Here is a 12,799-nt window from a genome sequence, read left to right on the forward strand (position 1 = left end):
TTAACCCAAACAGTTTTGAAACAGGAAAAAAAAAAGATAGAACTTGTTTGAAACTCTCTATTAATGCTGAGACCAGTTCTGCCAATTGCAATGCATTTGTTCTGCTCATCTTGAACGGGGATCTTTGTTCAAGAATTATTCAGCACGGGTTACCAAAAGATTCATTAAACTAATAGTTTTAATAGAATTTATATGCATCGCAATAACATTATCCATAAAGATGACCACAAATCTGTTTAGCATACTAATCCATTGGGTCTGAAACAGAGCGATCCGACATTTTGTTTTTTTAACCAGATAATAACATTAATGAGAAAAGAAGATTACAAATCATGGGTGTCGAGTCGGGGAGATATGAATGAAGGGGAGAATGGAAGAGCCCTTGTAGCAGTATCGTCCAACAATGAATGATTGGCACATAAACAAATGAGCAAGATTATGATCGATTTCCCCATTGCATAAACTATGCAATTCATGATTTGTAAGTCTCATACACCAACTGTGCAGCAAGAATGTCCACAATTGCAGAACCAACAGACTTAAAAACAGTTATCTCATCCGAATTTCTCCTGCCAACTTTCTCTCCCTTTATCAACTCCACTATATTCCCTCCAATTTCTCCCTTTCCAATCACCTCTCTCTCAAAAGCACCCACCAATTCCCCTGCTTCAACCAGCGCGGCCTCATTATCCACAAACACTCTTCCTCTTCTGATTGCCTCGTCGTCGCATTCCCTCATTGAATGCTTGAACGACCCAACCAAATCCAAATGCGCCCCTGCCTTCAACCTTTCGCCCTTCACAAGCGGCGTCTCTGAATTCGTTGCGCAGCTCACGATATCTCCCAATCCAACAATCTCCTCCAAACATCCATTACTCTCAAAACTCACCCCATCGAACCCACCACTTTCTCGCATTTCGACGGCCAATTTGCTCGCCTTCTCCACTGTCCTATTCCAAATTATCACCCTTCTCAAACTGGGTCTAGCCGAAAGATGGGCTTTGATCAAATGGGGTGCCAAAGCACCCGCTCCAATCATCACAAGGATTTCACTATCATTTCTAGCCAAAATCTTTGAGGCCAGGCCTGAGACACATGAGGTTCTATAAAGGGTCAATACAGTGCCATCCATGGAGGCCAGAGTTTGACCAGTTATCGAGCTGAATAGCACATAACTTGCGTGCACTCCTGGCAAATTTAGCGCGGAGTTTTGTGGAAAGTAGGTCACGAGCTTCACGCCTACGTATGGGAAAAGCGGAGAAGAGGACCAAGAGGGCATGAGTAGGAGAGAGGAAGACGGTGAAACATCATAGCTTTGGCGAATTGGAGTTTGGAGGGAAGATGAGACTGTAGGGAGACAGGCATGGAAGTGGTGTATTAGATTTTGGTGAGAGATGAGGGAGTGCAAAGACTCTGTGGAGATGAAGATTGGGGATGTGAAGGTGGTGGTTGTCAGGTAATTGGGATTCGTATCATTTGTGTTGGGGTCCTCACTTTTGGCTGGATTGGGTGTGGAAGCCATTGATGAGATTCAGAATCGGGGAAGTCTTGGTGTCGAGAGGAAAGGTAGAGGCGGGTGGGAAGTTTCCTGAGGGAGACGAAGACCAAGACCTGGACAATGGTTACTTTTAATTAACTCAAAAAATAAAATAAAAATATGAAAGAGGATCGTAGAACAACGTGTAAACGAGTCTAAGATCAAATGATTATTTAATCTTATTCATTTAGTTTTTATAAAAATACCATTGCCATTCAAACTTACCTAACTATATTTTATATTATTTGAGTGAATTTAAACTTGCCCACATGCATAGTATTATGAATATAATTTTTTAAATATTTAAGATGTTTTCATTATAAATTTAAATATAATACTATAAATAAAATAAAATTATTTAAATATATAAGAATAGTATCTTGTTTAATAATTACATAACCATAGCAAGGAGATATTTCTCCTTTTGCTGAAAATAAAAAAAATTGTCATGCCCGAAGTAGAATCATTACAAAGCACTTCAAAGAACTCACTAAACCCCATACATTTAAATTTATACTTGAAAGAAACGGCAATATTTTCACTATACCAATTTGTCATAGAAATTCATATATGGATTACATTTGTGTTTTCCCCTCTTTAACATTCTGATTGTTCTTTTTTTTTTTTTTAATAAACAACCAACACTCAAATGATCTGTACTGACCGCACATTTCTCTTCCCTTATTACCAAATCCCCTTATTACAATGGTGATTAATATATAATAGGAAAATTATTGATCATGAAAAGGAAACAATCGAAAAAACAGAAAAGAAATCAGGAAAACAGTAAACAAATCAAATAGTTTGTTGACACGATAATTTAGCAGTTGAAAATTGTGCTCATAATGGAATGATTGAGTTGATCCTGTTAGTGCTTGGCTGGAGATCACAGCTTTCCACCACTTCCACAAGATCTTCTAGAAAACAATCACATGCAGCTGCCACGTTGTTTGGTGTTTGTGTCCTGCATCATAGAACCCCAACATCGACGGCAGATCAAATTGCAAGGCAATCCCCACAAGTCACCAAAACTATTGCTTCTAGAGGAAAAAACCCGCATAATGTATTTTGCCATAGTAATGTTTATCAACCAAAAGAAAAATAATATTTACAATTATGGATTATGCAACGCACTCTTGTTTTAAAAAATAAGTAAATATGAGATCTACATAAAAAAATTAATTTTTTAATAACAGACCCCACTCTTTTTCAAAAGGAATGCGGGAGGCTTGCATAACTTATAACTATATCTAGAATTACTCATCAATCAACTGCTCCAACCCCATTTTAGTTGAAGAGGTTTAATTCAGCCTGGGATGCAGTCCTTTCTACAGCCATCCACCACTCATCATCTTCATCATCAATAGTCTCCTGCTCGAAAAATTCAACATCAATAAGGTTACAAGAAAATTGGAGCTGGAAAGATTCTAGGGTTCACATTATTGCAAGCTCTGAGCAGTTCATTTCTGACAATCATTCAAAGTGCTACAGTTTTGAACTGTCTGATCATCGGATGAGAAAAATAGCTATTTCAAACCACAAACTCAAGGCCAGTGTATCAATGTTGTTGACCAACCATTGTGACCTAAACGGACTAAAATGTGTTTCTCAAAACATGCACATACATATATCTTATATGTAAAGAAGCTCAACTCACTATTCACTAAAGTTTGAAAAATGAGGTTCCTGGGTTTTCTCCAGAGCAGAGAGGGAATGGGAGGGCGGGAGTCCTATTCTTGAACTCTTAACAACAAGAACACTATTTACTTTCTTACTATTGTTAGTGTTATTACTAATTTATTTTTGCTGTTGTTATTATTGTTATTTTGGTTAGCTCATGCTAAAGTAGTTTTATCTCACTGACTGAAACGGAAAGGAAAGCATCTTAATAGACAATCATGTATGGGTTAAGTGCAGACTACTTCAGATCAGACGCACATTTTACCAATTCAAAGAAGCCAACTAAATGAATTGAAGTGGCCCCAAGACTTATTAGCCTCAGTTAAACAACTGTTTAAAGATACCATGTCGTTTCTATATCCAGTTATAAAAGTATTTGTAGCACACAGTACAGGCATAGCTTTGGGTGGGGATAAGGGGTTCTTTACCTACAGCAACCCAAAAGTAAAAACAGACATTCTATTTCAAGCATCATCGATATACTAACCATGTTGCTGAGTTCAGTATTTTTCTTATTTTCGATATCCTCTGCAACTCTAGAGGCTTCAAGCCACCAAGAATCTTTGATGCAGCTGTCTATAAAGTTTTCATCATTGTGAAGCAAAACATTTTTCTCGTCATTATCAACAAAATGATGGTCAGGGTTATTAAATGTTGAGCCACCATGATTCACTGCATGATTAGAATCAAAGAACAATGAAGGATCAGGAGTGATGTCATCTGGGATCGATCGCAGAGGAGACCGGTAACCTGCATCAGTAAGCTTTGTTGAATGTGTTCAGTCAAAATTGTGAGGATTTTAAAATTGCCAAGTTCTAAAAGGTTATTCTTATGCACCTCTGCAGTCAGGATCATGACATTTCTGATAATATACAGCCCTTCTCAGGTCAACAACGTACATCACTGAACCAACAAAATATTGATGCACATTAGCCTCTAGCCTTAAGCATAAGCTACAAGAAATGAAGTATTCTGGCAATTGGATGATATGGATCACCAAGAAGAAGAGCTTCTATGGGGTTTGGTCCATGTGGATCAAGATGTGGCTTCAAACAAAATCATATAAATACCCAAACTTTTTGTGAATAAAGTATAAACAGTAGGAGAATTTGAAGTTAGCAGATACATGGGTGAATATATTTACCATGATTGCTTTTATGCTGTCGACCAATTCGTTCACAGTATCTATTTCTAGACATGCTGTAGACCATCAGTCCATATTCTGAAAACCAATACCAGCTTCGGATTTTTCCTAGAATTACATAAAAAATATATATGAACAAGGAGATTAGAAAAAGGAAAAAACAGCGCTCTGCACCTATATCATTTCTCACTGGATCATAGAGAAAAAAATCGGAAAAAGGTGAAATTTTAAGTTCATATATTTATTTTGTTTACCTTTGGCACTAACAAAATTTTATAACTTTTCAACCAACCAAAAGAGCTTCTAAAAGCTGAACCAATATTTTTTTTTCTTTACTAAAAGTATAAAACATAACTTTAAAAGGGTGATTTGGAGAGAGTTGAGACCAGAAAAGAAATCTCAAGCAAATTAATATCTACAGGTACATCATATTAAATGATATCACAGCCAGATGTAAAGTTCCTATTGCAGCTCAGGCCTAGGGCAAGGAAATAATACTCAGAACGATACAATAAAAATGAATAAAAATAAAGCTCTTTTGCATTGGTCTAAGCATAAAATTGAACGCTGGTAATACCTGATACATTGCCAATGGAGGCGATGGATTCAACAAATTTGTCCAGTGCCGGAAATGGCGACTTTCCCAGGAAGTATGTTGTTGTAAGATCACTTGTGCAGGCACTCAATGGAAATTCTTGCGAGGCAACACAATTCGTCGCAAAATTATGATTTACCTGCATGAGAAAGATATTCAATTGTTGAATAGATCAAATTTCAACACTAGACATAGAAGCCCCTACTGTACATACAAAAAATGGTTTCTCCCACAATCTTAGCAGAAGACTAAGGTGCAGTTTGGATAGTGAGATAAGATGAGATGGTTTTAGATAAAAGTTAAAAGTTGAAATAATATTGTTAGAATATTATTTTTTAATATTATTATTGTTTTGGGAATTGAAAAAGTTGAATTGTTTATTATATTTTGTGTGGGAATTTGGAAAATTTGAATTGATGAGATGAGATCCAAACGGGGCCTAAGATTTCTCCCACATATCCATGAGCTATGAAAACGTTTTGGAAGGCATCATGGAACATTTCTAATATCCCACGATGTAGTTTGATGGCATAAAAAAATCAGAGCCCAAAACTACCTCTGTACCAAAGTGTAGGGTCTTCACACAATCTAACTCCATTTTGCAGACTAGAAGCTTCTCGCAATCAATATCCATATTGCAGATCAAGGATGCCATGAACATGTCTTCCTCACACAGCTATTTAACAACATTAAAGATAAATTATCACATGTTAACTGCAATGAATAATGATTCCAGAAAACCAACAGAGATTAATGCCTTTAAGATGTTGCCTTGAACATATCGAACTTGATTTTGTTGGTGTGCTGTGATCCCACACATCACGTGCTCATACAACTCTTCCTAGGCAATGAAATTTAGAAACGGGGCACCATATTCTGCTTGGTATTTAAGGGGGAATAAAACTAGACGCCACTCACATGTACAGTGACAAGCTTTTCTTAGAGCTATACAAGGAGCACTATTGCTAATAAGAGGAGCATCTGAATAGGTCCTGGCATTGGTTTATGTAATTATAAAACACATTCCTTAGTTTGAAATTCTATTACAGAATAGTACTCTAGAGGAAGAAGAGTTCCATACCATGTCCTTACATTGGAACCGTCCTGTAGGTAAAAGCACAGAATTCTTCCCGGCCTTTGAAGATAGAGCTAAACGAAAGCAACGATTTCTAGAATAAACAGCAGTGTCCACAAAAAGTTGGCTTGAGGATTTAGTGGAGCTTGAGTCTTTTTTCACAAACAGCTTATCAAGTCTTCCATCACTTTGCCTCTCAATTAGAATCCGAGAGCATATCTGATAATATGTCATCATATAGTGACAACAGTTGATAATTCTACAAAAGAAAATAACAAAACATTCTAGTAATTCGAGCAGATTCCATTCTAGCAGGCTCACAAAAGGAGACTGCATGGTAAAACTACGCAACTAAGTTGTACGTTAACTATAATTCATCTCCAACAACTGCTATTATTCTTTTTTTATAGGTAATAAGAGATTTTATTCCAAGTAAATAGGCATAACCCAAGTACACAGGGAGTATACATGAGAATACTCCTAGATACAAACTAAAGCAAAGTAAAGTAAAAAAAAAAAGACTTGATATGCTTTCGCACTAAAGCATACCTCAGCAACAAATGCACCTGCATGTGAGTTGTCCTTGAAAGCAGCCTTTGGTATGCGGATGATTAAGTGACGAGAAAACTTTTCTGCATACAAGAACCACCGGTTCAAAGTAATAAATATATTAAATACAGTGGCGAGTTCTAATGTGTTGGTTTTCTACTATTGTATTAGATGGGGATAATATCCAGGAATTCTTGTCTTTATTTTATCGTCTTTAGAATGTAGTTGGGAGTACTTATGTATACTTTCTGTGTACAAGGACTATGCCTATTTCATTCATATATATAATATTTTTCTTCTACTGATCAAAAAAAAAAAATTACAGTGGCGAGTTTCAACTTGTTGAACATTAAATATTATTCAGAATCCACTGGTTACAATGTTTTTCATGGTTAACATGACTCCAATTAGACCAAAAAATTTAGTTATTGTCGTATCCAATCAAACGGAAGAACATATCAGAACATGGCACCAAGTTGCATTTTAGTTCAGCATGAGCACAATTCAAATTTGACAATAGCCAACTACAATTCATCATACAAAGCAATATATTATACAGTTGCTCACCAAATTTCACTATAAACATAAATGGAGGACATCACATGGATAATTAGGGACTGTAGCACACATGTTCGAGAAAAACTTACCCTCAGTGGAGGAATCAAGCTCAACTATCCAGTCCAGGTTTCCTTGAATGGAGTATTTTTCATGGAAGGCTTTGAAAATGATTGACAACAAGAGATCAATCATTTCATCTCCATTATTGTCTATGTTCACTCTCCTATTGAACTCCAAATCGAAGTAAAGGTGGCACGGTAAACCCTGGAAGCAGAATAATTTCGAACTGTAAGACATCATGGCAGATGTACTCACAGTCTCACACTGTTTCCTACCATGAGTACATGTGCATGCCTATTTCTTTAGGTATGAATTCAATAAAAAAATATCAAGAGGTTATTACCTCTTGAATCACTTCATAATGATGCCGAAATTTGGAATCCATGTTTTTGTACCTGAAATTTATAAGAACGGCAGTAAACACCAAGAAGGAAAGAACCCCAAATAGTTACTAGGTAGATTATTATGGGGAAAAATAAACATAGCAATGACAACCTTTGCCAAAAATATTTGTACGTTGAGACAAGGAACCTTCTTTGACCGTTAAAGTGGTCTTGATAACTAAAAACACGAACATGCTCATGCCCTTTGGCAAACTTTATTGCTTCATCCTGCCTTGGAAATGTAGCCCAAATTTCCTTCCTAAATAAGCAAAGAACATTATTCAAGTCATAGTATAAAATTTACAGTACAAAGAAACCAGAACTAGGATCACACGAGTACCTCAGGCTAAATTTATTCTGTTCAGTGAGATCGACACGTATTAGATGTAACAATTGCAACAAGCTGGATGGTCTCTTTGGAGGAACACCATGTGGAGACCCATAGAATACGATCGGAGAGAACTGCTTCTTTCTGTTTGTTTTAACTGATGGTGAATCAGACTGAAACAATAACAAAATGTGATTTAGTGATCACAAGCAATGGAACAAACATCAGCGAACAGGTTTTCAACCAAAGGGTACAAAAGAAAGGGCAGCACTTTCTATTGTGAAAAACGATGACAATCAAGCAAAAGTTAACAAGAAATAATCAAACAATCAATCACGACACAAATTTATGTGGTTCAGCAACATGTTTACGTCCACGGAGCTACAAAGGATTTTATTATGTCGAGGAATCTCAAAATATACTTTGGGGCAAAATATTACCATTCATCGCGGTCATATTGTTCATAATAAGCATATTTATAAAGTTACACAGCGGAAGCCCTAACGTTCATTTTTCTATAATATTCACTCGAGCAGAGTGTCAAGCACGCATCAAGTGACTCTCTATCTGGTTTCCACTCGAGCGCCGAGTCGAGCGAACTCTCTGGCTGGGCTTCGCACAAGCCCACTGTCGAGTGAGACTCGAGCAGACTTTCTGTCTGGACTGAGTAAAAAACAGTGCCAAATTTTTTCCCGGGGTATCAGCCCAAGCTGAAGCGAACATGGCACAAGCCTCATTGAAAATCCACTCAAAAAACCATAACGAATTATTATTGTGACGGGTCATCAAGTCGGGCACCACAACAATAAACCAGGCTCACAAACCGAACACTTTCAACGTTCAACATTAACACAGAGTCCGTAACTTAAAAGAAATTGTTGCATTAAGAAAGGTAACTGAAATTTTTTCTTAACTATTACCCATACTAACAACAACAACAACAGATAGTCATACTAATAAAAACACTAGTGATAATTATAAAATCTAATAATAAGACTGAGAATAATAAAGAACGAGATAAAAACAATGCAGAATGTATACTTTCTCAATGGAGAGCTGTAGATGTGTAGGTATTTCGTGTATTTTTCCAGCCGATCCCGGAGATAGAATTCCAGAAGGTGAAGGCGTAGAGACCTCGTGGTTTGAACTTCCATGCTTCAATTTGCTTTTTCTTCTTTTTCTTTCTCTAAATGCAGATTCTGAAAATGGACGAGATAAAGTTTATCAGAATCATATATACACCAACTTTGTGAAATGTGAAGAAATTATGATTTTAAATATAAAAAATCCAGCCAAGCAAAGGGCTAAACAAGATCTTGCTTCGGTTTTCCTACGTTTTCTCAGAATGCAAGAAACAAGGGGGGATGGGCAAGAATTGAGAGCTTACGGGGAGGAGAGAATCCGCACTTGAAGCACTCAAACAATCGATCAACGTCTTCCATGGTGTTGGCTGATCTGATTTTGTCCCGACCTTTTTTTTTTTTTTCCCAAAAGAGGGATTTTCTTCGGTGAAAACGGGAATTTTATTTTTGAAATGAGAAATGGAGTCGATCTGATAAAAGAGAATTTATTCACGGCCCAATGTCCTGTGGGCTGATTGGCATTCCGATCCACAGAGAGGGACATGGCTAATAATTTTAAGAATCATAACAAATTCTCTAAAAGTAAATTTATAAGATGATCTGATTTGATGTGATATATAAAATTATAAAATTAATTTTTTTATAAATTAAATCTAACGTATCATATGAAAGTATATTAGTTTATAAATTTATTTTTACAGAATCTCGTTGTAACATTTCTTTTTTAAAATTTAAATCTTATAAATTAAATTATGCCGTAATATATAGTGAAAAGCTTTCAAATAACACCAATCTTTAATAATTTTCCTGATTTGTGACATTCCTCTTAATTATTAGTTCCTTGAAATCTTTTATTGCTCCTCAGTGAGGGAGTTTTTTTCAATATATTATAAAGTTTATATTAGTTGATACTTATTAGTTGTAATTTGCAATCACGTAATTTATCTTTTGATGGATTAGGCGGTACCGTACTGTTGATCCATGAAGCTCAAAATGAATATTATATATTAATTCCAAGTATACAGAATAACTGAGAATATACAAACATAATCCCCTTACAACTTGGGAGCATGTATGAAATTACAAGTAATTACAATGCACATTTACCAAACTAAGCACAACTGCAGATCACTTAATACAAGCAGCTCCATGAACATGTATAATGACAGGTAATGTATTGACAACACGCAGCGTCGATCTCCATGAATATCGAGCCTTCTTTAGTTACTTACAAATTCCAATTAACCATGTGATGATCATGACTCAAGTAAAATACAAGTTCATATCCTCCTCCTCCTCATTACACCATTGATACTTTGCCTTCTCGAGTACCTTTCTGTTTTTTAAATTGTGAAATGTTGGGAGTCCATTTTTGCACACCCTCCAAGCTAACAATTTCACTCTATTTGGTACATTCATCTTCCATATTTTCTTCCATATCTTCCTCTACTCCTTAGCATTTGAAGTCTCACCATTCTGCCTAACATGGCCAAGGGATTGAGAAAAATGATATGCACTATTCACACTAAAAGTCCCCCACTTTTCATGTTCCCATACAAGACTATCTAGTCTACTCTCTGAAGTCAACATCATGTTGAGCACCTCAGCTGCCTCTCTAGGTGGTAAGATTCTTTTAACTTTCTCAATATACCACCATTTTATATTTTCATCAATCAGAGTTGCCACAGTTGAATTCATCTGTGTTGTAGTTACAATGGCTAGACTTGGCATCAGTATATGATTTGGCAGCCAAAAATCTGTCCAAATATTGATTGAGTTCCCATCCCCCACTCTTCATATGCACCCTTGCAACAGATTGTTCTTAGCCTCCCATATGCCTCTCCAAGCATAAGAATGTGCTACACCTAATGTAGAATCATTGAAACTAGTATTTGGAAAATACCTAGCCTTAAAAATTTTGTGTAGCAATGTAGTCTCGTCTTTTAAAATCTACCATCTATGCTTTGCTAAGAGAGTCAAGTTGAAAATAAGTAAGTTTTTGAAACCCATCGCTCCATTTGATTTAGATTCACACATGTTTTTCCAACTCACCTACCTTATATTATTCTCTTCCTTCTTTTGACCCTACCAAAATTTAACCATCATGCTTTCCAACTCAGAACATAATGAAGCAGGAAGTTTAAAACAGCTCATTGTGTAAGTTGGGATAAAAAGTGTCACTGCCTTAATAAGAATTTCCTTACCCCCTTGAGATAACTTCTCCTTCCAACCTTGAATAAGAATTTCCTTACCCCCTTGAGATAACTTCTCCTTCCAACCTTGAAGTTTATTCCATACTTTGTTCTTCAGTTCAAAAAATGTATGGTATTTCCCTCTACCAATCATAGGTGAAAGTCTCAAGTACTGTCATATTACTGGTAGTACTGGACTCCCCAAAATTGCATTATCTCTGCTTGTTGACGAGTAGGAACATCTTGCTAAACACCATGGAGGTCTTATCTCAATTTACTTTCTGTCCAGAAGCATTTTCATAAATATCCAGTTGATGAAGAATATTCAAGTTGGTATGCAAATTGGCCCTATGGGAAAATCTGGCTTGTGAGATCAAGAACATGAATGCAACTGCTTCCTAAGTGTATTGTCCAACACAAAGAGTGTAAGGCTAATGAAGCAGCCCTTAATTTGGCAAGATTTGCATGGAATCTAGAGGATTTGATAATTTGGTGGGATTCTTTTCCTGATGATGAATGTAATTGCTTTGATGATGAATAAAACAGTTTTCTTGTTATATTTATAAAAAAAAAAAAAAAGTAAAATACAAGTTACATATATATCATGAGCCTATATTCTAAAATATTTGTCACAACTTAAATTTCTTGAGTCCTTTTTTATAAACTGATCATTTTTTACCAAAATAGAAAAAACATGGGTGGGACCATGGACAAGAACCAAACTCAATAATAATAATAATAATAATAATAATAATAATAATAATAATAATAATAATGTAAGGTCAACCTTCAAATGATAATTAAGTAAAACCCCATGCATGCAACAAGTGGAATCACACTACATATACAATATATTAATTATAGGAACGATAAATATATATATATATATATATATGTTATGAACGTGTTTCGCAACTTCTCTCACACGATCTTTTGCAACAAAAGAATAGTGTAGCTTGGTGGTTCGAGGGAATGTCTCCGATACTTAAGTCAGTGAGAATAATGGAGATCTCTCTCTAGCCCAATGAATCAGATAGATTTTGTTGTCATACATGGATAGTATAAATATAGCCCACGATGTTTCTGTTGATATGTGATAACTATCTCATATGTTACTTGAAACTCAAGTCTTGGGATATTGTGACTTAGCTTACTTCGAATAAACTGATGGCTCCTCTTCCTCAACGTCCTCATACGGTTATTCTTTTGGTGTTACCCTTATATGCTTAAATGGGCTAGGCCCTTGATTGATTGGGTTATTAGGCTGAGCTATAGCTCAAGCTCGTGATACAACCCGACAAGCCCTGTAAAGGATTAAACCTCTTCGAGTTACTCTATGAAGTCTCAACACACGCAGTGTGATTGGACTTGTAATCATGGCATCACTTCATTTTCTGGATTTTTCGTATTTTTGTGACCTCTTGTTAGAGCGTAGTTTCGACTTCACGCCCTTTCACACACTCCACTTAATCGTCACATGTATTTATTGTTTTCAGGCACTCTTTTTCCCACTTCTCCTCTTTTGGTTCTCTTCTCTCCTCTCTCGAGCACTCTGCTACTTTGCATTTTCTCTCAAACTTCATCGTCAATCCATGGCTTCCCCTAAAAACAATCTT

General features: G+C 36.1%; 2 protein-coding genes across 4 annotated transcripts; both read right to left on the reverse strand.

Annotated features, from left to right (window-relative positions):
* Positions 1-164: 164 nt before the first annotated feature.
* On the reverse strand, positions 165-1,697 carry LOC109010835 (protein SAR DEFICIENT 4). Its single transcript, XM_018991761.2, has one exon. It carries the CDS (start codon positions 1,520-1,522, stop codon positions 473-475), a length of 1,050 nt encoding a protein of 349 aa, XP_018847306.1. The 5' UTR covers positions 1,523-1,697; the 3' UTR covers positions 165-472.
* Positions 1,698-2,096: 399 nt separating this feature from the next.
* LOC109010834 (DNA-directed primase/polymerase protein) lies at positions 2,097-9,440 on the reverse strand. 3 transcript variants are annotated; one of them, XM_018991756.2, is made up of 15 exons: positions 9,297-9,420; positions 8,951-9,108; positions 7,922-8,082; positions 7,694-7,840; positions 7,542-7,593; positions 7,228-7,402; positions 6,581-6,663; positions 6,038-6,250; positions 5,513-5,632; positions 4,939-5,095; positions 4,362-4,469; positions 4,055-4,120; positions 3,705-3,967; positions 2,736-2,908; positions 2,101-2,501 (listed from the first exon to the last, which is right to left on the reverse strand). In XM_018991756.2, exons 1-14 carry the CDS (start codon positions 9,349-9,351, stop codon positions 2,825-2,827), a joined length of 1,842 nt encoding a protein of 613 aa, XP_018847301.1. In that variant the 5' UTR covers positions 9,352-9,420; the 3' UTR covers positions 2,101-2,501; positions 2,736-2,824. The 3 variants fall into 3 exon arrangements, with proteins under 3 accessions (XP_018847303.1, XP_018847301.1, XP_018847305.1); XM_018991758.2 differs by lacking the exon at positions 5,513-5,632 and having other exon boundaries at positions 2,097-2,501; positions 9,297-9,440; XM_018991760.2 differs by lacking the exons at positions 2,101-2,501; positions 2,736-2,908 and having other exon boundaries at positions 3,892-3,980.
* Positions 9,441-12,799: the final 3,359 nt, after the last annotated feature.

This window comes from Juglans regia, chromosome 13, assembly GCF_001411555.2.
Source record: "Juglans regia cultivar Chandler chromosome 13, Walnut 2.0, whole genome shotgun sequence".
Lineage (NCBI taxonomy): Eukaryota > Viridiplantae > Streptophyta > Magnoliopsida > Fagales > Juglandaceae > Juglans > Juglans regia.